Here is a 27,360-nt window from a genome sequence, read left to right on the forward strand (position 1 = left end):
CCGGGGTCTCTGACCTCCTTTCGCGCCCAGCGCCATCTTGAAAATCAGCGGTGCGCCCAGCTTTCATGGGGGTTTTACCTCTTTTCCGCAGCATACCGGAGAAATAAATAATATGCCCAGGCTCAGCGTGTGCAAAGGATGACCACTCTATGCAAGAGAAATACCATTGTCGTCAAAAATGCAGTGCAATCCGGATAAATGTATGGAGTGGAGGCAGGAGATCAGAAGTGTGCGTCCTACTCCATGCACAGTCAGGCCACGCCCCCTTTCTAATGTACTTTAATAAAAAATAATGTACTAAATGGCGCAGTTCAAACCTCATGAATTACTCGAAGTGCTGGAGCTATTCTAATAATGATGACGCCCCAGGTGACTGAGCTGTTGCTTCATGTGCTGTTCGTGAACATGACCGCAAGAGGCTGTCACATTGCCTATTGCTTGAGTCCCGAGCAGACCATCAGCGAGCGCTTTGCTCGGGACTCCAGCACTGCTCCCTACGTCCATATTTGGTCAGGGGTTTCCTTTCGCTGGAGTCCCCGAGCAAAGCGTCAGCTGATGCTCCGCCTGGGGACTTCACAACTTCTGCCAACGTCACTGTCACTCTCCATATATCGACAAGGACGTCGGCAGCACTACTGGAGTCTCCGAGCAAAGCATCAGCTGATGCTCTGCCTGGGGAACTCCACAACTTCTGCCCACATCATTGTCACTGTCGATATATGGACAATGACGTCGGCAGCACTACTGGAGTCCCCGAGCAAAGCATCAGCTGATGCTCTGCTCTGGGACTCCAGTACTGCTGCCGACGTCATTGTCAATATACGGATAGTGATAATGACGTGGGCAGAAGTTGTGGAGCTCCCAGGCAGAGCATCAGCTGATTCTTTGCTCGGCGACTCAAGCAATAGGCAATGTGACAGCCCCTTGCGGTCATGTTCACGTACAGCACATGAAGCAAGAACCCAGTCACGTGGGGCTGTGTCGGAGCATCATCATTATTCGAAAAGCTCCAGCACCTCCTGAATAATTTGAGGTTTGAACTGCACCATTTAGTACAGAATGTTTAATTAAAGTATATTAGTAAGTTAATTAGTTTAACATAAATATATTATTGCAATGGAATTTTTGGTGCCCGGATAACCCCTTTAACATTGATTCCTGTCATATAATAAATTGCCACATGTAACTATTTTACCATAAGTCATTCAAAGTCATTAACACCAACAAAGTCGCATACACAAGTAATTACTGGTCACTAGTACAAAAGATGCCTATAACACTCCAGCGCCTATACATAATTCTGCTAGTTAACACTTACATGGTGATATACAATCCCTTATTATATCTATTCAAATCCACTTACTTTTTGAAATATTAGTTTTTTTGGTATCCTAGACCAGCAGCTATGTGTTTTGCACTGGCTACTTGGTCGGGAACTTTCTGATTTCATTGCTTAGTTAGCCTCTTTTCATCTCATATTTGTCTCTCCCAATGTATACGTCCGATGAAAGGCTGTGACGGAACCCACTGAATAGGGATACAGTGGGATATGTTGCTAATGGCTTCCTATGTATAAGTGGCTCCAAACATGATGCGAACATAGCCTTAGTTGTGCTTATACATACATGTGTAGATAAATTAAGGAATCCAAACAAGAAGGAATTATTATTATTCATTTACTAGGCAAAAGAATATACTGCTCCCCCAGCAAGACCACCACATTACACTGAATCCTAAGCACAGGACAGGTAGTCACTTTGCAGTCACACCGGCTGCAGGATCCTGCCATTGTTAGTGCATGTTCTTTTAAAAAAATGTAATAATGCAAAAAAGGCAACACACGTATATTTGGAAGCTTACCTGATTTTTATTTTTTTTTAAAAGAAAAAATACATTTAAACATGCTCTTAAATTGCCGCAAAATAGCAACAGGGAAAATAACTTCTAAATAAGAAGCTAATAAATTAGCATTTGCGAACATCTGAGTTAAAGTGGTTGTCCCACAATTAGATACTAATTAGATATACGTTTTTCAATTGAAATCCTTTAAAATAAATGGTTTCTCTGTCTAGATATAGCGGTTACTTGTTATAATGCCCCTGTTTGCGTTTTCTATTTTGTCTCAAAACATCCATCTAATTAATGTGTTCAGTGCTGGTGAGAAGAAGTTGCTTCTAGTGCGCAGATTCTTATTGGCTGGGCTCCACAATATCAGGAATCACTCCGCTGATAATGGCAGTGGTAATGTGCATGTATATCCAATGGCCCTGGACATTTTTGGTGGACACTGTAAGAGGGAATCATAAGAACACCAGGGGGCACTATAACTACGTAACTGCAATAGCTAGGCGCAGGAGCTTTTTTTATTTATTATTCCACTTGAAAAAATGTTATGTTTTGCAAAATCTAACCGGTGTTACCCTGCCGAGTTTAGCGCTGTTTTGCAGTCACCCGAATTTGAAAGAGAGAAAAAAGATTATACAGGTGCTATAGATGGGTTCAAGAAGAAGAATAGGCATCGATTCTGCAATGTTCTAGTTTCATTTGTTTTACATAAGTTTGCAGTTGCGGGGTATTACAGTTTCAGCAAATGTTATTCTATTATATAATTAAAATCTGTCCTGGTCATGTGATGGACACAGAGGCGCAGGACTGGTTACAGTACAGTTATCAGAGCTGTGTCTTGTTACAAGCTTTGCACCTGTGTGTCCATCACATGACCATGGACAGATTTTATCCACTGGAGGTAAACAATGAAGGTTCCTACTGAATCACAACAAGCACAGATCTTGTAAACCACGAGGAATTGATACAGAAAGTATACTGGATGATTGTATAACTTTTAATTATACAAAAAAATAATAATTTTCTAAAACCGGAATACTCCTTTTAAACTTTAGATTTTAGCATTACCAATGACATTCTAGCTTGTTGCAGCTTTCATCTCTAGCTGATAGAGGAGGGGATCCTAATCGACACCCATGCCACCTTTTTCCATTTATGATGCTTTTGCATGTTTTATGAGATTGTTTATTAAAACAGACATTGAAGTAGTTGTAAGGTTTTAAATTATTAGAACAGAAATTAGCATTTTTACTTTGGGGCATGACAGTGGCCTCATCTTAGAAATACTTTAATTTAAAGGAATCGTGCCCTGAAAATAAAGGCTATTAAAGCATACACTGCTTGCTCATTGGTAACAACTGTAACGTGTGTCCCCCACCTATCTCTAGTTCTCACAACTGGAATACACTATTCATGGGAACCAGCTCAGTGGCTGATGTGATAGCTCAAAAGTACAACACAAGCAAAAGTCAAGTACTGGATCATGTGAGTTATCACCGGGACTATATTATGTCTGTATTAAAAGTTTTTGTCCACTATGATTCATTTTCTTTTTTTTATTCTTTTCAGGAAGGAAAAGGTAGCGTTGCTGTCAGAGTTGCATTGGGAGAGACCCAGATAGTCCAAGACGTGCGCCAGTTCCTGATGGAAAATGGAGTTTGTTTAGATTCTTTTAGTCAGGTAATGGTTTAAATGGTCTAAATGAATCACTTCATCCTACTGGCTCTCCTGCTGGTGCTGATCATTCATTGGGATTGGACCTGCACTGCAGTGTTTGTTTTTAAATTAAATGGGTTTTTCGATAACTTAGAATAGGCCACATCAGTGGTCAGGATGACTTGGCCATGGCACCCATTCAAGTGAATGAGAGTGATCAGCAGTACCAAGCCCAGACACTCTGTGAAAGGAATCACCTTTTTTTACGATCATCTGTGGATATTCCAGGGATTGGACCCCCAGCAAACAACCATCAATGCTCCGTCCCAAGGATAGACTATTAATATTTAGGTCTCAGAAAACCCCTTTATATTGATAATGTACCCCTTGATGTTTGGAATTCATTAAAGAGCTTGCAAGTAAAGGCCCATTGAAATGCAGAAATTTTGTGCATTCTTAACCGTAAACACTCAAAATGCACCACCTCCTCCCCGCCTTCCAAGAGCCATACGTTTTTTATTTATCTTTCAATATAGCCATATGAGTTCCTGTTTTTGTGGGCAAATTCCTCAATTGTGTTTATTCTTTTATATGTAGATATATATATATATATATATCGTTTTTATTTTTTACAGTGTTCACCGAGCGGTAAAAATGTCACGTTACCTTTTATTCTGCGGGCCAATACAATTACGGCGATAAGACTTTATCAATTTTTAATCCATTTTTTGGGGGAGACGAGGTGACAAAAAAATTGCAATTCTGGCGGTTTTTCTTTTTTTATTTGTTACAGCGTTATAGAGCGTTCACTGTGCGGGATAAATAACGTTATATTGTTAACAGTTTTTTTTCCTTTTACTCCCATTAGGGGTCTTAAACATACGATCGTTTGATTGCTTGTACAATACACTGAAATACTTATGTATTTCAGTGTAATGTCATTTAATGTCTCCTATTAAGCCCTGACCTACCTCTAGGATGTCGGAGGGGGTCCTCCCCTTCTTTCTAACGGCTTATGTTCTCTTCATTATGTGTGCAGTTTATAGAAGACATGATAGCAGTTAGGCTGTGCCCACTAGCCCAGCGACCACTCGGAGAATTAGAGCCTGTGAGGGAAAAACTGCTAAAAAATGTCATATACAAAACATATAATGGCCAGAAATAGTGTTATTCCTCATGTACGCACGTATGGAAACTTGTTGTGAATAGTTAGGTACTCTTTAAACTATAGTATGTGACTCCTATTGACCAATCAGTGTTATTAAAATGAAAAATTTACTTTAATGTGTTGTCTTTTTCCCTGTTTTCTCTGCATCAGGCTGCTTCACCACGTAGTAAGACAGTGATTCTAGTTAAGAACCTCCCGGCTGGGACTCTGGTTGCAGAACTACAGGAGGTTTTTGAACGTTTTGGAGACCTGGGAAGGGTACTGCTACCGGAAGGTGGAATAACGGCCATTGTCGAATTTATTGAACCAACTGAAGCTAAGCAAGCTTTCCGGAAATTGGCATACACAAAGGTGGGTGGGCTGTTTTTCAGTTGCTGTCTCTTGGTCTTTGCTTGGTAAGCAGTGTTAACACCAAATTTTTGCCTGCTTTTCTACACTGTGTGCAGGTTCCGATTTCAATTTATCCCTTTCGCTGTTGCAACAGTTGTAACACTTTTTTGACATACAAACAATAAAACCCGAATTTTAACCCCTTCCCGACATTTGCCGTATGGGTATGCCATGGAAAACATGGACTTCCCGCAAATTGCCGTACCCATACGCCAAATGTTTGGCACCGGCTCAGAAGCTGAGCCTGTGCCATCATCGCCGGATCTCAGCTGTATCTTACAGCTGAATCTTACAGCTGACATCCGACAGTAACGGCGGGGACCGAAATTAGCTTCGATCCCCGCCATTAACCCCTTAAGTGCAGCACATAAACGCGATCGCTGCACTTAAGGTGTTTGCAGCTCATCGGAAACCCCAGCAATGAAATTGCCGGGGTTCCGGTGGCTGCAATGGCAACCGGAGGCCTAATACTCTCCTCCCGGTCTGCCTAGCACGGAAACCGGTCAAGATCTACCCGGCGGCGGAGCCTGATCGGCTTCCGTAGCCGCCGGCAAGATGGCGCCGGCTCAGGAGCTGATTCGGCGTCATCAGCGGTGGAGGTCAGCTGTATGTTACAGCTGACATCCACCTGTAACGGCAGGAACCGGAGCTAGCTCCGATCCCTGCCATTAACCCCTTCGATGCAGCAATCGAAAGCGATTGCTGCATCGTAGCGGTTACTAGCAGATCGCCAGCCCTGACAGGCAATCAGGACTGGCGACTGCTGCTATGGCAACAGGAGACACAATGGCCTCCTGCTCTGCCATTACGGAAGCCGATTAGGCCCCGCCGGGAGGCGAAGCCTAATCGGCTTGCTGTCCGTGAATAACTGACAGATCTAATACATTGTACTACGTAGGTAGTGCAATGTATTAGAAAAAAATAAATCTGACAGTAGGACCGTCAAGTCCCCTAGTGGGACTTGAGAAAAAGTGTAAAAAAAAAAGTTAAAAAAATAAAAGTTTGAAAATAATAAGTTTCAAGTAATAAAATAAAACACAATCCCCCTTTTACTCTTATCAAGTCCTTTATTATTGAAAAAAAATAATAAACCATACTGATTTGGTATCGCCGCGACCGTAACGACCTGAGTTATCAAAATATAATATTATTTATTGCACACGGTGAACAGCGTAAAAAAATGTTTTAAAAACTATACCAGAGTTTCTGTTTTTTGGTCACTTTGCCCTATAAATATTGGAATAAAAAGTGATCAAAAAGTCGCACGTATTCCAAAAATGGTACCTATAAAAACTATAGCTTGTATCGCAAAAAACAAACCCTCATACAGCTGCGTCGGCAAAAAAATTAAAACGTTATGGTTCTCACAACTTGGCGACAGAAAAAATACATTATTTTTACAAAAGTAGTTTTATTGTGCAAAAAGTTGTAAAACATAAAAAAGTTCTATAAATTAGGTATCGCCGGAATCGTACGGACCCGCAGAATAACGTGAACATGTAGTTTATAATGCATGGTGAACGCTGTAAAAAAAAAAAACTAATTAAAACTATGCCAGAATTGCGGTTTTTTGTTTACCTGGCCTCCCAAAAAATATTATAAAAGGTGATCAAAAAGTTGCATGTACCCCAAAATGGTGCCAATAATCACTACAGCTCGTCCCGCAAAAAAAAACAGCCCTCATACCACTACGTCTATGAAAAAATAAAATTAGTTATGGCTCCAATAAGTCAGGAAATAAAAAATATGCAGTTGTGCCCGAGGGGAACGTTTCTTCTGTTTGAAGAGGCGATTTATCAAGGACCTAAACTTAGGGAACCAGGAAAGGGAGGGCCCAAACATATCCGCTGGAAGCGACGGTGCCCGTATTATACCAGGACAACACTTTCCCAGCAAAATTCCCCAAACTGCAAAGGTGCGGAGCATGGACCAAAAGGGGCATAAGAAAGGAACGCCATATATCAGTGCAACACCGGCCTGTGCAGAAAGGATTGCTTCACAGTGTAACACACATCTATGGATCATTTTATTGTTTTTTTTTACCCCATTATTATACCACCTGACTGTGCCTCTGATGTACTCTGCCGAGCTCACATGTACCCCCACATTATAAACGGAAACGCCAGCAAAACTCAAACAAAACTACTACCAAGCAAAATCCGCTCTCCAAAAGCCAAATGGCGTTCCCTCCCATCTGAACCCTACAGCGGCCCAAACAGCAGTTTACTTCCACATATATGGCACCGCCATACCCGGGAGAACCCTTTTACCAATTTTTGGGGTGTGTGTCTCCAGCATCATAAGCTGGGCATGACATATTTGCCACTGAAATGGCATATCTAGGGAAAAATATACATTTTTAATTTGCACCAGCCGCAGCGCATTCATTTATGGAAAAACCTGTGGGGTGAAATGCTCACTACACCCCTTAACAAATGCCTTGAGGGGTGTAGTTTCCAAATGGGGTCACTTCTCAGGTGTTTCTTTTTATTATTTCACATCAGAACCAATCCAGCAAAATCTGCACTCCAAATGGTGCTCCTTCCCTTCTGAGCCCTGCCGTGTGCCCAAACTGCAGTTTATGACCACATATGGGGTATTGCCGTACTCAGGAGAAATTGCTTTACAAATGTTGGGTTCTTTTTTTTTTTGTTTCCTTTATTTGTTGAGAAAATGAAAAATTTTGCGCTAAAGCTACGTCTTATTGAAGAAAAAGGATTGTTTTTATTTTCACTGCCCAATTCTAATAAATTCTATGAAACATCTATGGGGTCTAAATGCTTACTACACCCCTAGATGAATTCCTCAAGGGGTGTAGTTTCCTAAATGGAATCACTTGTTCGGCATTTTCATTGTTTTGTCCCCTCAGGGGCTTTGCAAATGCGACATGGCCTCCACAAACCATTCCTGCTAAATGTGAACTCCAAAAGCCAAATAGCGCTCTTTCCCTTCTGAGCCCTGCCGTGTGTCCAAACAGCCATTTATGACCACATGTGGGGTATTGTTTTACTCAGGAGAAATTGCTTTACAAATTTTGCGGTGCTTTTTCTCCTTCAGTATTTGTGGAAATGAGAAAAAAATAGCTAAACCTACATTTTCTTTGAAAAAATGTAGATTTTTATTTTCAGGGCCTACTTCCAATAATTTCTGCAAAAAACCTGTGGGGTCAAAACCCTCACTATACCCCTAGATAATTTCCTCAATGGGTGTATTTTCCTGAATGGGATCACTTGTGGAGGGTTTCCACTGTTTTGTCCCCTCAGGGGCTTTGTAAAAGTGACATGGCCTACGTAAACCATTCCTCTAAATGTGAACTCCAAAAGCCAAATGGCGCTCCATCCCTTCTAAGCCCTGCCGTGTGTCCAAACAGCCGTCTATGACCACATGTGGGGTATTGTTTTACTCAGGAGAAATTGCTTTACAAATTTGGTGCTGATTTTTCTCCTTTAGTCCTTGTGGAAATGAGAAAAAAAAATGCTAAACCTACATTTTCTTTTAAAAAAAAATGTAGATATTAATTTTCACGGCCTACTTCCAATAATTTCTGTAAAAAACCTGTGCGGTCAAAATGCTCACTATACCCCTAAATAATTTCCTTGAGGTGTGTAGTTTCCCAAATGGGGTCACTTTTGGGGGATTTCCACTGTTTTGGCACCGCAAGAGCCCTTTAAACCTGACATGGTGCCTAGAATATATTGTAACAAAAATAAGGCCCCAAAATCCACTAGGTGCTCCTTTGTTTCTGAGGCCGGTGCCTCAGTCCAGTAGCACGCTACGGCCACATGTGGGATATTTCCTAAAACTGCAGAACCTGGGCAATAAATATTGAGTTACATTTCTCTGGTAAAACTTTCTGTGTTATAAAGAACATTGGATTAAAAATTTATTTCTGCAAAAAAATATGAAATTTGTAAATTTCACCTCTACTTTGCTTTAATTCCTGTGAAAAATCTAAAAGGTTAAGACATTTTCTAAATGCTGTTTTGAATAATTTGAGGGGTGAAGTTTTTAAAATGGGATGACTTTTTGGGGGTTTCTAATATACAAGGCCCTCAAAGCCACTTCACAACTGAACTGACCCCTCTAAAAATAGCCTTTTGAAATTTTCTTGAAAATGTGAGAAATTGCTGCTAAAGTTCTAAGCCTTGTAACGTCCTAGAAAAATGAAAGGATGTTCAAAAAACGATGCCAATCTAATGTAGACATATGGGGGATGTTAATTAGCAACAATTTTGTGTGTTATATCTGCCTGTCTTACAAGCAGATACATTTAAGTTGAGAAAAATGCAAATTTTTGCAATTTTTCGCTAAATTTTTGTGTTTTTCACAATTAAATACTGAACATATCGAGCAAATTTTGCCAGTAACAAAGTCCAATGTGTCACGAGAAAACAATCTCAGAATCGCTTGGATAGGTAAAAGCATTCCGACGTTATTACCACATAAAGTGACACATGTCAGATTTGAAAAATGAGGCTCTGTCAGGAAGGTCAAAAGTGGCTAAAGAGGGAAGGGGTTAAAATAGAAAAAGCTAGGATACCATAACATTGTAGAAATGCCACCCAGTACTTTACACTCTTGGACTTTTGGATCAAAGCGTAATGTAGTGTAGAAATTGCATAAAAAGTCCATGTTTTTGGCAAAAAATCTGATCCAAGCAGAGCCTGAGACACCCAACTTATGCCTATATCTTGTCTAGTTAGGCACAGGGGTTGATGAGATCCACAACTGCTCATCTTCTCAACTCTGTTTTAGGGGAAAAAAAGACCCCTAAATATGACCATCAGAGAGCACATATACTGTCTGATTGGTAAGAGGAGAGATAACATAAAGAAATGTTCCCGTACCACCCCTTTGGGGGGGGGGGAGCATTGGAAGGCTGTATGGGGGAGACGTGACAGTAACAGGCTGTGATCTTTCTTCCTACTGTCACTTGCGGCTTCCTCCCTCCCTTACAGAGACTCAAAACCAGGAAGAGCACGGGCATTGACTGAGAGACATTTACAAGACAAACATACAGTGTTGACTAGTGGGTGATGTGTATACAGTTTGCTTTGTCCTCCCACAATTCACTATATTATTTCATAGAAATTTTTATTCTGAGCTTTCCTGGTTTATCATTAAATTGCCAGAACTACTTTGACATCACGTTTGGGATAAGAAAATGTTTCCCCTTTCACTTCTGCCATGAGTGGATTGTCCTCTTAAATTAGGGGCCATACACAGGCATAGCAGTAGAAGAGGTGAAACACGTGCAGATTTATATGGCATTTAATCTGCCAATAGAAAACTGTTGACCAAAAGTGCATGTTCTTTTTATGGGGGGGGGGGGGAGAATGGGATTCAGCAGCTGGAAAACACCTCTGGTGCAACGCATCTCTTTTGTCCTAAAATGAATGGTCTGTGCAATCTACGATGATGGTTAGAACAATGGTTGCTACATTTTGAAAACTGCATATAGAACCGAAAAAGGAATGAATGCTAAGAAACGAAGAAATAGTGGAAAATACAAAAATACTTTATTGACATAAGGTAAATAGTACAGTAATGATTAAAAATCCATAGACCAACAGTTAAAACTAAAAAGGAGGAAAAACTGCAGGATCTGTAAGGCCTGGCAATTATAACTGAAATGTAAGCTGCAGTTTTTTTGGCTGATGACAGGTTATCTTTAAAGAGGATCTGTCACCACATTATAAGTGCCCTATCTCCTACATAAGGAGGTCGGCGCTATAATGTAGGTGACAGTAATGCTTTTTATTTAGAAAAACGATCTATTTTAAACCACTTTATCAGCGATTTTTAGCTTTATGCTAATGAGTTTCTTAATACCCAAGTGGGCGTGTTTTTACTTTCGATTAAGTGGGCGTTGTACAGAGGAGTGTATGACGCTGACCAATCGGCATCATGCACTCCTCTCCATTCATTTACACAGCAGCATCGCGTTCTTACTAGAACACGATGTGCAGCCACATACACAGATATTAACGTTAATCAAGTGTCCTGATAATGAATATACATGACCTCCAGCCAGGACGTCATGTGTATTCAGAATCCTGACACTTCTGAATCTTTTCTGTGAGATTTCCGGCAAGGGAAACAAAATCTCGTTTACATCGTAGTCTCGCGAGGAATGTCTATTCACTGTCTAAACACTTCAGTATTGTTAATGTGTTCGTATAAGACAGCACATAGTGATCTAAAAGGATCCCTATGCGCTGACTAAATGAATGGAGAGGAGTGCATGACGCTGATTGGTCAGCGTCATACACTCCTCTGTACAACGCCCACTTGGTCTAAAGTAAAAACACGCCCACTTGGGCATTAACCCGTTAGTGACCGGCCCATAGTCTTTTTACGTCGGCCACTAACGGGCCTTATTCCGATGCCATAGACTTTTTACGTCGCGGCATCGGAATAAGTAAACAGAGCAGGGAGCTGTCAAATCTCCCTGCTCTCAGCTGCCAGAGGCAGCTGAGGGCTGGGGGCGTCCCTGCTCTGCCGGGTGAGATCGATATCCGTATCGATCTCACCCGTTTAACCCCTCAGATGCGGTGCTCAATAGCGAGCACCGCATCTGAGTGGTTTTGGAGAGAGGGAGGGAGCTCCCTCTCATCCCACCGACACCTGGCGATACGATCGCCGTGTGTCTGTGTCTCCCATGGCAGCCAGGGGCCTAATAAAGGCCCCCAGGTCTGCCAGTAATGAATGCCTGCTAGATCATGCCGCAGGCATGACCTAGCAGATACCTGTCCGTTTTAAACGGACAGGCATAATACACTGCAATACAAAAGTATTGCAGTGTATTATAATAGCGATCGGAGGATCGCATAGTGAAGTCCCCTAGTGGGACTAGTAAAAAAGTAAAAAAAAAAAGTTTATTAACCCCTTAAGGACGCAGCCTTGTTTTGGCCTTAAGGCTCAGAGCCCATTTTTCAAATCTGACATATTTCACTTTATGTGGTAATAACGTCAGAATGCTTAAACCTATTCAAGCGATTCTGAGATTGTTTTCTCGTGACACATTGGGCTTTATGTTAGTGGTAAAATTTGGACGATATATTCAGTGTTTATTGTTGAAAAATTGCACAATTTAGGGAAAATTTATAAAAAATAGCATTTTTCAGAATTTAAATGCATATGCTTGTAAAACAGACGGTTATACCACCCAAAATAGTTACTAGTTCACATTTCCCATATGTCTACTTTAGATTGGCATCGTTTTTTGAACATTATTTTATTTTTCTTGGACGTTACAAGGCTTAGAACATAAACAGTAATTTCTCTTTTTTTTAAGAAAATTTCAAAAACCTTTTTTTTAAGGTACCTCTTCAGTTCTGAAGTGGCTTTGAGGGGCCTATGTATTAGAAACCCTGATAAAACACCCCATTTTAAAAACTAGACCCTTCAAAGTATTCAAAACAGCATTTAGAAAGTTTTTTAACCCTTCAGGCATTTCACAGGAATTAAAGCAAAGTGGAGGTGAAATTTGCAAATTTAATTTTTCTTTCTGAATTTCAATTTTATTAAATTTTTTTTGTGTAACACGGAAGGTTTTACCAGAGAAACACTACTAAATATGTATTGTCCAGATTCTGCAGTTTTTAGAAATGTCCCACATGTGGCTCTAGTGCGCTTGTGGACTAAAACACAAGCCCTAGAAGCAAAGAAGCACCTAGTGCATTTTGAGGCCCCTTTTTTATTAGAATATATTTTAGGCAGCATGCCAGGTTTGAAGAGGTGTTAAGGTGCCAAAACAGTAGGAATCCCCCAATAGTGACCCAATTTTGGAAACTACACCCCTGAAGGAATTAATTTATGGCTGTTGTTATCATTTTGACCACACAGTTTTTTCACAGCACCTATTTTAATTGGGCTGTGAAATTAAAAAAATGAAATTTTTTCCAATAAGATGTAATTTATGATCAAAATTTCCTATTTTCACAGGGAACAAAATACCCCATTTTGTTGCCCAATTTGTCCTGAGTGCGGCAATACCCCATTTGTGGCGATAAACTGCCGTTTGCGCCCATGGGAGGGCTCAGAAGGAAAGGAGCGCTATGTGTTGTTTGGAGTCCAGATTTTGCTGGATTGGTTTTCGGGTGCCATGTCGCATTTGCAGAGTCCCAGAGGTATCAAAGCAATGAAAAAACCCACCAGAAGTAACCCCATTTTGGAAACTACACCCTTCAAACAATTCATTTATGGGTAATGTGACTATTTAGACCCCATAGTTTCTTCACAGAACTTATTTGCATTGGGCTGGGAATTAAAAAAAAATTATTTTTTCCAATAATATGTCGTTTTAGCTCAAAATTTCTTATTGTCACAAGAAATAAAATACTCCATTTTGTTGCCCAATTTGTCCTGAATGCAGCAATACGCCATTTGTGGTGATAAACTGCCGTTTGGGCCCATGGGAGGGCTCAGAAAGAAAGGAGCGCTATTTGTTCTTTGGAGTCCAGATTGTGCTGGATTGGCTTTCGGGTGCCATGTCGCATTTGCAGAGCCCCAGAGGTATCAAAGCAATTGAAACCCACCAGAAGTGACCCCATTTTGGAAACTACACCCCTCAAGGAATTCATTTATGGGTGTTGTGACCATTTTGACCCCACAGTTTTTTCACAGAACTTATTTGAATTGGGCTGGGAATTAAAACAAAATTATTTTTTCCAATAATATGTAGTTTTGGCTGAAAATTTATAATTTTCACAAGAAATAAAATACCCCATTCTGTTGCCCAATTTGTCCTGAGTGCGGCAGTACCCCATTTGTGGTGATAAACTGCCGTTTGGGCCCATGGGAGGGCTCAGAAGGAAAGTACCACCATTTGGCCTATTGGGGATTTTTTGGTGCAAAGTCATGTATGCAGAAGCCCCTGAGGTACCAGTACAGTTGAAACCCCCAAGAAGTGACCCCGTTTTAAAAACTACACCCTTGAGGCATTCATCTAGATGTGTAGTGAGCATTTTGACCGGAGACATACACCCCATAAACTGTAATGTGGGTTCTCACGGGTACGTCAATACCCTACATGTGGCTGTAATCAGCTGCCTAGGCACGCAGCAGGACTCAGAGGGGAAAGACGAGGGGGGATAAGCTGTGCGGAGTGCATCAGGGTAAGTAAAACTGGGGTAGATTAAAAATCATGGGATGTATGATAAATTTTGAAGCACTCTTTCATACGGAGCCTTAGTTTTTCGGGACATGTGTCACATTGATATATTGTGTCATCCCTTATAGCAGACTTTGTACCTCTTTTGACTTTTTTCTTTCTTGCCAGTTTGGGGAACTTCTCCTGGAAAGTGTTGCCCTGGTACGATGCGTGTGGCCTCGCCTCCAGAAGTACTGGGTGCCCCCCCCCCCTTCTTGGTCCATAAAAATTAGTTTCTTGATAACCACCTCTTGAAATTCCAGGAAAGTTCCCGTTTGGCCTGTACATCGATGTAGCACGTACGCGTTGTACAATGCCATCTGTATGATGTGCCCGGCCAGCTTCTTATACCACACCGCATAGCGCTGTAGGGCTTCAGGGCTTGATCTGACAAGTCCACCCCTGCAGTCTGGTTTGGGGGTCTCTGTACTGGTACCTCGTACAGGTACATGGGTACTGGTGTGGCATCTCTCTTGTCCTTGTACTTGAAACACAATATGTTGCTGCTAGATTGTGCCCTGCTCTCACCCCTTCTGAGCGTTTGCCCTGCAGAGTCTTAGGGAGGCCTCTCAGATTTCTTCTAGCCGTGCCGCATGCCGCAGGACTTCTGGGAGTGAGGCAGTTGAAGAGTGGGACGCTGGTATAAAAATTATCCAGGTAGAGGTGGTAACCCTGGTCCAGCAGTGGGTGCACCAATTCCCACACAATTTTTGCATTAACTCCCAGTAAGGGGGGGGGGGGGGGGGGCATTCTGGGGGCTGAATACTGGTGTCCTTCCCTTCATATATCCTAAATTTGTAGGTATACCCTGATGCACTCTCGCACAGCTTATACATCTTTACGCCATACCTTGCCCTCTCACCCGGCAGGTACTCGTGGAATTGAAGCCTCCCTTTAAAATGTACCAAGGACTCATCAATAGAAATACACTTCTCGGGGGTGTATGCTTGGGAAAACCGGGCACTGAAACGGTTTAATAGGGGTGTCCATTTATACAAACGGTCAAAACTGGGGTCATCTCGGGGTGGGCACGGCTCATTATCAGTATAATGTAAGAAGCAAAGTATTGCCTAATTTATTTATTTTTTTAGGTTCCAGTTCAGATCTGAAGTTGCTTTGAGGGGCCCTTATATTAGAAACCCCAATCAAACACCCCATTTTAGAAACTAGACCCCTCAAAGTATTCACAACAGCATTTAGAAAGTTTATGAACCCTTTAGGTGTTTCACAGGAATTTTGAGCAAAGTAGAGGTGAAATCTACTTTTTTTTTTGTCAGAAAATCCTTTTTATCCCGCTTTTTTTTATAACACAAAAGGTTTTATCAGAGAAACGCAACTCAATATTTATTGCCCAGATTCTGCAGTTTTGATAAATATCCCACATATGCCCCTTTTGCGGTAATGGACTGAAGCGCCGGCCTCCGAAGCAAAGGAGCACCTAGTGGATTTTGAGCCCTCCTTTTTATTAGGCACCGGTCCGGTTTGAAGAGGTCTTGTGGTGCCAAAACAGTGGAAACCCCCCAAAAGTGACAGCATTTTGGAAACTAGACCCCTTGAGGAATTCATTGTAGTTTTCTTGGGGTGCATGCGGCTTTTAGATCAGTTTTTATTCTATTTTTAGGTGGCGTGGTGACTAAAAAACAGCAATTCTACTATTGTTTTTTTATTCTATTTTTTTTTTACAGGGTTCACCGTGCGCTATAAATGACATGTTCACTTTATTCTGCGGGGCGATACGATTACGTCGATACCAGATGTTTATAGTTTTTTTTTATGTCTTATGGCGTTTGCACAATAAAATACGTTTTGTAAACAATCATTCACTTTTTGTGTTACCTTATTCTAAGAGCCATAACGTTTTTATTTTTCCAGCAATAAAGCCGTGCGAGGACTTATTTTTTGCGTAACGAACTGTAGTTTTGATCAGGACCATTTTTAGGTACATGCAACTTTTTGATCTCTTTTTATTCCATTTTTTGCGAAGTGAAGTGACTAAAGAATTGTGATTCTGGGACGGTTTATTATTATTTTATTTTACGGCGTTCACCGCGCGGGATAAATAATAAAATAATTTTGTAGTTCAGGCCGTTACGGACGCGGCGATACCAATTATGTATAGTTTATTTGTTTGTTTATATATTTTTATTAATAATAAAGGACTGATAAGGGAAAAGGGGGGATTTTTACTTTTATTACTTTTCAATCTTATTTTCTTATTTTTACACATCTTCTTTTAACTTTTTTTTAACTTTTTTACTTTGTCCCACTAGGGGACATGAGGGCAGGAGGCCCTGATCGCTATTCTAATACACTGCACTACATGCGTAGTGCAGTGTATTAGAACTGTCAGCTACTCACTGACAGCAAGCATAGTGGGTCCTGACTTCGTCAGGACCCACTAGGCTTCCGTCTATGGCATAGCCGGGCGCCATTGTTTGGTGTCCGGTTGCCATAGTCGCCATCGCCGGCCGCTATCGATGGCAGCTTAACCCCTAAAAAGCAGTGATCGCTATTGAACACGGCTTTTCAGGGGTTAATCAGCGGGGACACAGCGATCAGTCCCCGCTGTAGGAGCTGTGACAACTGCTGTACGAGACAGCAGCTGTCACAGCTCCTGTATGTGTCGGAAGGACGGCCGAAACGGCCGTTACTCCCGAGACGTACTATTCTGTCATGGAGCGCGAACAGGGCGCTTACCATGACGTAATAGTACGTCACTGAGCGTTAAGGGGTTAAAGTTAATTTAAAAAAAAGGTGAAAAAAAAATGAAAAACCCACTTTTTCCCCTTACCAACTGCTTTACTATTAAAAACCAAAATACAGTTAAAAAGTTACACATATTTGGTATCGCCGCGTCCGTAACGACCCCGACTATAAAGCTATTATATTATTTAACCCGCACGGTGAACGCCGTAAAAAATTAAATAAAAAAACGACTGAAAAATTGCTGCTTTCTGTGAATCCTGACTTAAAAAAAATGTGATTAAAAAGTGATCAAAAAGTCGCATCTACTCCAAAATGGTACCAATAAAAACTACAAGTCGTCCCGCAAAAAAAACAAACCCTCATACAACTGCATTGGCGAAAAAATAAAAACGTTACGGCTCTTCAAATATGGAGACACAAAAACAAATAATTTTGAAAAAAAAGCGTTTTTACTGTGTAAAAGTAGTAAAACCTACAAAATCTATACAAATTTGGTATCGTTGCAATCGTAACAACCCGCTGAATAAAGTTATTGTGTTATTTATACTACACGGTAAACGGCGTAGATTTAGGACGCAAAAAAGGGTGGCGAAATTTCAGATTTTTTTCTATTCCCCCCCCCCCCCCCAAAAAGAGTTAATAAAAGTTAATCAATAAATAATATGTCCCCCAAAATGGTGCTATTAAAAAATACAACTTGTCCCGCAAAAAACAAGACCTTATACAGCTATGTCGACGCAAAAATAAGAGTTATAGCTCTTGGAATGCGACGATTCAAAAACATAAAAAATAGCTTGGTCATTAAGGTCTAAAATAGGCTGGTCATTAAGGAGTTAAGGAACTCATTAGCATAAAGCTAATAAAGTGGTGAAAACAGATTGTTTTTGTTTTTTTAAAGTAAAAAGCACTGCTGTCATCTACATTATAGCGCCGATCTCCTTATGTAGGAGATAGGGCACTTATAATGTGGTGACAGAGCCTCTTTAAAAGCGGCAATGTCTTCTTCCTGTACACCCTCCCTCTAGCATTTGCAAACGGAACAAAAAACAAACTGAATTATAGAAAAAGAAAGGTTTGGCAATTACTGCCGATGAACAGTTTGCCTGAGAAATTATGTTCTCTATATGTTATGAAGACAGTGGAAATGCGTTCTGTAAGATGAAGCTCCCCATGCTTTTTCTTGCACCTAATCTGACCCCTCTATGAGACTTGCCTCATTCCTGCTCTTCTGTCCCCCCAGCTTACCTCGTCTCCTTTTACACCGGCCCATTTTGGCCGTGACAACGAGCACCGCTCAAGGAGAAAGCTCGTTGCTTGTTCATTGGTGCTCGTTCCTTCGATCGCTCGTCCCCATGCAGTTCTATCATGTGTGCAGCACGTCTCCCTGATAATATTTTCTGCTGCAGAAACAATACGATCAGCGGATAAACGAGCATTTGCTCGTTCATTGGCTGATCGTTGCCCTGTTCACACAGGGCAATTATTGGGAACGAGCGTTCTGTGAAGGCTCGTTTGCCCAATAATTGGACTGTGTAAAAGGGCCCTAAATGCTTCTCTGCTGTGTCCTGCCCTAGGGAACCTACGAGGTGGAGTAAATAACTGAATACTTTCTTCCACTGGCCATGAATTAATACAGCTTTCATTCTGTTACATGAGAGCTGTATGAATCCGTATACAGTGAGCTCCCTCTAGTGGTAAAAATTTTTATTTAAAGAAGGACATTAAGAAAATATCAAGTCTATAAACGGCACCTCAACGATCTACAATGCCGATCAAAGCAATCAATTCCTTTAACAAAGCTTCACAATCTTATCACCATGAAGCAGACACCAGATGAAAGCACAGTGTATCTCAAGCAATGTTGCTGATCTTTATGGTACTTGTGAGAAAAGATTCACGCAGTTTCTATAAACCAGTACAATCTGCCATACTCAAAGATTAAAAGGTCAACAAGATCTCATCAAAATGAATACACGCGGCATACCAAGTATTCGCTCAACTCCGTTTTTTTCGCCCTTTCGGGGCATAAAAAAATAAAGTGGGAAATGGTTGTCACTTGCTAAGAATTGAATTTAACCAAGATGATGGCAGATTCTGTTGTTAGTGCAACAAAGCGGGAAAAACATAGTAAATTTTGGCTTTCCTTCTAAGTTCATATTTAATAACGTATGACCTTTTTTATGTTTTAAGTGGAAATTCTCGAAGTGCTAGACTTTGAAGTGACATGTATTTTTGTTTTGCATTTTTTTTCCCCCTTCACCTTCTTCACGCTGCTGCTTATTAAATAGTTTGCTCTCTCTCCTCTTCAGTTTCAGCATGTGCCCCTTTACTTAGAGTGGGCGCCTATGGAAGTTTTTAACAGCCCACCTTCTGAGAGGAAAGCTGAGCCAGAGAAAGTTGGCAAGTTAGAAGAGCAACTCAAAGGTAGGAGATTCGCATTGATTTCTTTGGGTTTCCAGACAACTTAAAGGGGGGAGAAGCCCATCAAAATCATATTCGATACATGGGATGATCACAATGATGAAGACCTACATTTCCAACCACTACTGATTTCTAGACTCAAAGGACTTACCCCTTTGGTGCTGCTCATAGATTTCTGTATCTGAAATTTTGACACAATAATCTAAGCAAAGGTCCATTCAAATTATTGTCAGTGTGCTTAGAATCTTGTTCAGCAGTAGAAACCGGGTTTATGCTCTCTATAGAGCCATTTTATTCTGGAAATTTGTTCTTGGATCAGACCTCACTTGTTCGATGTTTTGAGATGTATCTATGACATCAGAAGATAATTTTGATGGGATTTCTCCTTTTAAAGCCAAAAACGAAATGTCGTTTTTCATTCTTCTTCAGGGGGTGTTGAAAAAGAACCAGAATGGGAATGCGAGTCTGAAGAGTCAGAAGACGATGAAGAAACCCTTCCAGGCTGCACATTGTTCATTAAGAACCTGAACTTTAGTTCCAATGAGGAAACCCTTAAAGAGGTAGAAAATGTTCTTGTTCATCCCTGTAGATATGGTACAGACCAAAGGCAGAACTTAGTTTTTGGATATTTGTTTTGCGGTGTGTTTATTAATTGAATGTGCAAAATTAAGTCCTAATTCTTTCACAAAAACTCCCACTTACCAATATAACAAATCCCTTAAAGAGGCTCTGTCACCAGATTTTGCAACCCCTATCTGCTATTGCAGCAGATCGGCGCTGCAATGTAGATTACAGTAACGTTTTTATTTTTAAAAAACGAGCATTTTTGGCCAAGTTATGACCATTTTTGTATTTATGCAAATGAGGCTTGCAAAAGTCCAAGTGGGCGTGTATTATGTGCGTACATCGGGGCGTTTTTAATACTTTTACTAGCTGGGCGTTCTGACGATAAGTATCATCCACTTCTCTTCAGAACGCCCAGCTTCTGGCAGTGCAGACACAGCCGTGTTCTCGAGAGTTCACGCTGTGACGTCACTCACAGGTCCTGCATCGTGTCAGACGAGCGAGGACACATCGGCGTTTGCAGGTAAGTAGCTACATCGACTTACCTGCTAACGCCGATGCTGCTGCAGAATCAACTGAAGCCTCTGGTGCCGATGTGTCCTCGCTCGTCTGACACGATGCAGGACCTGTGAGTGACGTCACAGCGTGATCTGGCAGAAGCTGGGCGTTCTGAAGAGAAGTGGATGATACGCCGATGTGTCCTCGCTCGTCCGACACGATGCAGGACCTGGGGCAGGAAGTGAGTGACGTCACAGCGTGATCTCTCGAGAACACGCTGTGTGTCTGCACTGCCAGAAGCTGGGCGTTCTGAAGAGAAGTGGATGATACTTCTCGTCAGAACGCCCAGCTAGTAAAAGTATTAAAAACGCCCCGATGTACGCACATAATACACGCCCACTTGGACTTTTGCAAGCCTCATTTGCATAACTACAAAAATGGTCATAACTTGGCCAAAAATGCTCGTTTTTTAAAAATAAAACCGTTACTGTAATCTACATTGCAGAGCCTATCTGCTGCAATAGCAGATAGGGGTTGCAAAATCTGGTGACAGAGCCTCTTAAGTTCTATTCACATGACCACCTTTTTCTTCTACTTCCCCTCATTCAACCGCTTGTCCTCCCAAATTAACCCAACGTCTTCCATAACGGTTTATCGATTTATGAGTGAGGCCTCCCTGCCCTATTCTCACCTTGGCCCCTATTTGAATTATTGTCAGTTACCACGACAATGACTCAATAGTTGCTGTTATTGTAATATTATTAATGCCGACAGAAAAACGCAATTTTGAGCAGAAGGAAAATTACTGCAATCAAGGCAGGCCCTATTCATACTGATGTCGTGGGTTTCTGTTTCTCTGCTCTGTCAGAGGAGCAGAAAAAGGGAAAATCGGAAGCAACGGTTTTGTTGCCCCACGGATACCACCAGCAGCCGACGGAACCCATTGAATTTAATCTGTTCCGTTGGCTTTCCATCGGGGTGTATGTGGTTTTACCGGAAACAATATTGCAGCGTGCTGTGCTATTGTTTCCAGTAATCTCGGTTGGATCTGCAACGGAGTGCCCTAACGGAGCCTCCAATGCAGATGTGAACGAGGCCTTACACAACATGTTCTATCAGGCTCTATTCACACCACATTTTGCACCCTGTTGAAAGGTACTGGTTTTTATTTTTTTCTTAAACATAACAGAAAAAAGCAGCCAGATTATTTTTTTTGTCTTTTTCCATCATGTTTTAAAGGTGAATTTTACCTCACAAAAAATAGAACCTTTCAAAACAGTATGCAAAAACGTGGTTTATATCTAGGGTGGAAAAAATCTATAGTGTTTTGGTAATGAACTTCGGCTTCAATGTTTGTGTGAATTTCAAATACAGACAACAAGATCTTCTATATCAGAGTGTATGATAATATATTGTATTCTTTCTACAGGTCTTTTCAAAAGTGGGTGCTGTGAAAACCTGTAGCATTTCTAAGAAAAAAGATAGCCAAGGTATGTTTCTCCCACTGTTTTTTGGGCTTCATGTTTTAAAATCTGTGGTAATAAAATGCTCTGGGTTGTGGCGGGTGCAAAATGATTGTAATAGACATATTAGTACAATTTTGAGTCACACAAAGCTGTATGGCCGTTTATAGGTACGGCAGAGATCATACTTGGTATAACCAAAGGCTAATTGAAATTATGTTGACTGAGCGTACGATTATACAGCATGTAGATATCCAAGTCAGGTGTACTAAGGTATTTGCATATTTTTTGGACCGTTCTGATGCTACTTTGAGGTGCGGGTTGGGTTACATAGTTCCACTTGGCCAATCGCAGTCCATAGACAGAGCTCAATGAGTGGTCAGGAGCTACCCATTTAATATTTCGGGAGACCTTTTAGTGGGTGAGATTTCACTCACTAATCAAGCTCTAATAGCGCATCTTTTTAATGTCCTAGACTGAAAAGAATTCACCCCTTTTTTTTTTTTTTTTTTTTGTTCCAATCTTCCTAAATGAAAAATTGTTGCTATGAAGTCTGTGTAACTGCTTTTTATGTTTTTCTATGAATGCCGCAGAGAAAGTCTTGAGGGAAGGGGTACAATCCTACCCACAGCATTTTTTTTGAATCGGTAGGGCAGAAGATCACACACACAAAACAGATCCTGCAAGAAGAGAAGGTGGTGGTAAAAAACACACAGCCACGATTACAATCCATGCAAATAGTGGGCTCTCTCTTCCCTCCGAAAACCATGTATCATCAAATAATTGCACAATAGACTTTCGTTATGTTCAGTCTTTTTTTAATTTTTTTTATTCATTATATTCTTTTAAATAGACCGCAAAACATTAGAAAAAAAATCATCTCAAAATCTCATACCCTTCTGTGAGAATAATGTCCTAGAGTAGTAAAACACTGATCCGTGGTTCCATATTTTTCATTTTCATGCGGAGACGCTTCTAGGAGAGGAATAGGTGTAGCACCGCACCTGAGCAAACGTTTTGGGCACCCTCCCCTTTCTAAAGCATGTCGCCTGTTGATACGTCATACCTAAGTATGCTTGAACAACTGCCTGTGTACAAGTGTACTGGTATATGGAGATATGCCAGTACAACAAAGAAAAAAATGTAAACAATTATTCAAAGAGTTAAAAATAAAATCTTCTTTGGCCTGGTTTTCGTTGGGTTAAGTATCCCCCTGATGTCTAAAAGCAATTTGAGGTTTAGCAATTAGGGTTTTTTGTTAAGGAAGCCTCTTACTTTGTATCTGTAAAAACAATAAAACTCTGGAAGCCTTCTGTACGGAGACATTGGGAAGACGTATCAAACCTCGTGCCAAGGAAAAGTGTAGCAGTTACCCATGTTAACCAAACAGATTTCACCTCTCTTTCTTCAAAAGCCCTTTGAAAGATGAAAGCAGTGGCCTCATTGGTGGCTTTAGGCAGCTACTCCACTTTTCTTTTGTACCAGCTTTAATACGTTTCCCCCATTGTCTCCACTTGTGTTAGCGGTTAAGATTGTTGCAAGGCCTTATTCACACTTCCGTATTTGGAATCCCTATCCTTTCTGTATGACTAAAAAAATGAATATGAAGCCAATGTTATTCTATGGAACTGTTCCCATATCCATATTTCTATGGCTAAACTTCTAGATGCAGTATGGAATTTCAGTATGCTTCATTGGATGCCATATGATCAACCTAGTTTTCCCATAGAAATCAATGGAAAAACCAAATGCTTGTTTGTATCTGCAATATAGGTGTAATGATGGGGGTAGGGAAACGGACAAGTGAGCCCTAATCTACCCGCCACTCTGTCCCTGCCTACTTGCAATGACCCGCCCTAGGCGACGGGGTACAACTGGGCGGCGGTCCCTACGCTCAGTAAGTGCACGAGACAAACAGACAAGGGTACACAAAGCTAAGGGAAAAGGGGCAGTTGCCCACGGCAACACCGTGAGTAACAAGAGTGGTGAACGAGCCGAGTCAAACCAGGAGTGCACGAGGTACCAAACGCAGAGCAGGAGAGTAGTCAGTAAGCCAGGGTCAGTATAGAGCAGGATCAAATAGTTAGAAGCTGTAGCTGGGCCAGGAAACCACGCGAGAAGAATCACAAGCAAAGGAGGAACAGGAAAGGCAGGTATAAATAGACAGAGGGCGGGAGCTAGCTCCGTCTGGCCAGGCTGCGATAGGCTCTCCCACTCCTAAGCCTGCCATCCTGAGTGGTGGAAGATGGAGTCAGTCTCAGAGACATAGACTCAGGTGCAGACTGATTACCTATGGGCGTATACACAGAAGTTGTGCCTGGCAGATCCTTTACAGTACCCCCCCTTTTATGAGGGGCCACCGGACCCTTTCTAAGTGGACCTGGTTTATTGGGGAAACGAAGGTGGAACTTCCTGACCAATACCCCAGCGTGAACATCCCGGGCGGGTATCCAAGTCCTCTCCTCAGGCCCGTATCCTCTCCAATGGACCAGGTACTGGAGGGAGCCTTGGACCATCTTGTTGTCCACAATCTTGGCCACCTCGAATTCCACCCCCTCAGTGGTGAGAACGGGAACAGGAGGTTTCCTCGAGGGAGTCAAGGACGGGGAGCAGCGTTTAAGGAGGGAGGCATGAAACACGTCGTGTATTCGAAAAGATGGGGGCAACTCCAGTCGGAAGGAGACCGGATTGAGGACTTCAATGACCTTATACGGCCCAATAAACCGGGGAGCAAGCTTCTTGGACGGGACCTTAAGGCGCAAGTTCCTAGACGATAACCACACCAGATCCCCGACCATAAACAAGGGGTTAGCAGAACGTCTTCTATCAGCCTGAGTTTTTTTGTACGCTCTGGGACGCCTCTAGGTTCTTCTGAACCTGGGCCCAGACTGTGCACAGTTCCCGATGAACGACCTCTACCTCGGGATTGTTGGAACTACCAGGTGAAACGGAGGAGAACCGTGGATTAAACCCAAAATTACAGAAAAAGGGGGAGACCCCTGACGAGTTACTGACCCGGTTATTAAGGGAAAATTCGGCGAGGGGAATGAATGAGACCCAATCATATTGACAGTCAGAGATAAAACACCTTAAAGAGGCTCTGTCACCAGATTTTGCAACCCCTATCTGCTATTGCAGCAGATAGGCGCTGCAATGTAGATTACAGGAACGTTTTTATTTTTAAAAAACGAGCATTTTTGGCCAAGTTATGGCCATTTTTGTATTTATGCAAATGAGGCTTGCAAAAGTCCAAGTGGGTGTGTTTAAAAGTAAAAGTCCAAGTGGGCGTGTATTATGTGCGTACATCGGGGCGTTTTTAATACTTTTACTAGCTGGGCGCTCTGAAGAGAAGTATCATCCACTTCTCTTCAGAACGCCCAGCTTCTGACAGTGCAGATCTGTGACGTCACTCACAGGTCCTGCATCGTGTCGGCCACATCGGCACCAGAGGCTACAGTTGATTCTGCAGCAGCATCAGCGTTTGCAGGTAAGATCGACTTACCTGCAAACGCTGATGCTGCTGCAGAATCAACTGTAGCCTCTGGTGCCGATGTGGCCGACACTATGCAGGACCTGTGAGTGACGTCACAGATCTGCACTGTCAGAAGCTGGGCGTTGTGAAGAGAAGTGGATGATACTTCTCTTCAGAGCGCCCAGCTAGTAAAAGTAGTAAACACGCCCCGATGTACGCACATAATACACGCCCAGTTGTACTTTTACTTTTCAACACGCCCAGTTGGACTTTTGCAAGCCTCATTTGCATAAATACAAAAATGGCCATAACTTGGCCAAAAATGCTCGTTTTTAAAAAATAAAAACGTTCCTGTAATCTACATTGCAGCGCCGATCTGCTGCAATAGCAGATAGGGGTTGCAAAATCTGGTGACAGAGCCTCTTTAAATATTGTTCTAGAGATTGATTAGTCCTCTCAGTTTGGCCATTAGTTTCAGGATGGAAGGCAGAGGAGAAAGACAGATCAATCTCCAACTTTTTACAGAAGGCTCTCCAAAACAATGAAACAAATTGTACCCCTCTGTCCGAAACAATATTGACAGGGACCCCATGGACACGCAGGATGTGTTTGACAAACAAGGTAGCTAACGTCTTGGCATTGGGTAGTTTCTTGAGGGGCACAAAGTGGCACATCTTACTGAAGCGGTCTACTACAACCCACACCACCGACTTGCCTTGAGATGGAGGCAAATCGGTGATAAAATCCATGGCGATATGGGTCCAAGGTCTCTGGGGAATGGGCAAAGAACGTAGTAAGCCCGCTGGTCGGGACCTGGGAGTCTTGGACCTAGCACAAACCTCACAAGCGGCGACGTAGGCCTTAACGTCTTTAGGCAACCCAGGCCACCAATAGTTTCTGGCAATGAGGTGTTTGGTACCCAGGACGCCTGGATGACCAGATAGTGCGGAGTCATGATTTTCCCTAAGTGCCCTTAGCCGGAATTGCAGAGGAACAAACAGCTTGTCCTCAGGAAGGTTCCCGGGAGCTGAACCTTGATCAGCTGCAATTTCGGAGACTAAATCAGAATCAATAGAAGAAATGATTATACCAGGAGGCAAAATACAAGCAGGATCTTCCTCCGAAGGAGGGCTGGCCATGAAGCTACGTGACAGTGCATCGGCCTTAATATTTTTAGACCCAGCCCTATAGGTAACCAAAAAGTTGAATCTGGTAAAAAATAGCTCCCATCGAGCTTGTCTCGGGTTTAGCCTCCGGGCAGATTCTAGGAAAACCAGATTCTTGTGGTCGGTAAGGACCGTTACCTGGTGCCTAGCCCCCTCCAGGAAGTGGCGCCACTCTTCAAATGCCCATTTAATGGCTAAGAGTTCGCGGTTGCCAATATCATAGTTACTCTCAGTGGGCGAAAACTTCCTGGAGAAGTAGACACAGGGACGGAGATGGGTGAGGGTCCTGGTACCCTGGGACAAGACAGCCCCCACTCCCACCTCGGATGCATCAACTTCCACGATAAATGGCTCCATTTGGTTGGGCTGAACCAGCACCGGGGCCGAGATAAAGCTCTTCTTAAGGACCTCAAAAGCCTGGACAGCCTCAGGAGGCCAGTGGAGGAGATCAGCACCTTTGCGAGTGAGGTCCGTAAGAGGCTTAGCGATGACCGAGAAGTTATCAATAAATCTCCTGTAATAATTAGCGAACCCCAAGAAACACTGTAACGCCTTCAGGGAGGCAGGTTGGACCCATTCCGCCACAGCCTGGACCTTGGCGGGGTCCATGCGGAATTCATGAGGAGTGAGGATTTGACCCAAAAATGGTATCTCCTGTGCCCCAAACACACATTTTTCGGTTTTCGCAAACAGTTTGTTCTCCCGAAGGACCTGGAGCACCTTCCTGACATGCTCAATGTGGGAGGACAAGTCCTTGGAAAACACCAGTATGTCATCAAGGTACACTACAAGAAATACCCCCAGGTAATCTCTTAAAATCTCATTTATGAAATTCTGGAAGACCGCAGGAGCATTAC

At 42.1% G+C, this 27,360-nt stretch overlaps 1 protein-coding gene across 1 annotated transcript in view; it reads left to right on the forward strand.

The window, feature by feature from the left end:
• RBM19 (RNA binding motif protein 19) overlaps window positions 1-27,360 on the forward strand; it is a 73,697-nt gene that overhangs the window by 33,111 nt on the left and 13,226 nt on the right. The window contains exons 13-18 of the mRNA XM_075830167.1: window positions 3,234-3,330; window positions 3,415-3,525; window positions 4,820-5,020; window positions 19,229-19,343; window positions 19,770-19,900; window positions 21,832-21,892. Of these exons, the coding sequence (XP_075686282.1) occupies window positions 3,234-3,330; window positions 3,415-3,525; window positions 4,820-5,020; window positions 19,229-19,343; window positions 19,770-19,900; window positions 21,832-21,892 (716 nt within the window). The remainder of the gene's footprint in view (window positions 1-3,233; window positions 3,331-3,414; window positions 3,526-4,819; window positions 5,021-19,228; window positions 19,344-19,769; window positions 19,901-21,831; window positions 21,893-27,360) is intronic.

The sequence above is a fragment of the Rhinoderma darwinii genome, chromosome 1 (genome assembly GCF_050947455.1).
Source record: "Rhinoderma darwinii isolate aRhiDar2 chromosome 1, aRhiDar2.hap1, whole genome shotgun sequence".
Lineage (NCBI taxonomy): Eukaryota > Metazoa > Chordata > Amphibia > Anura > Rhinodermatidae > Rhinoderma > Rhinoderma darwinii.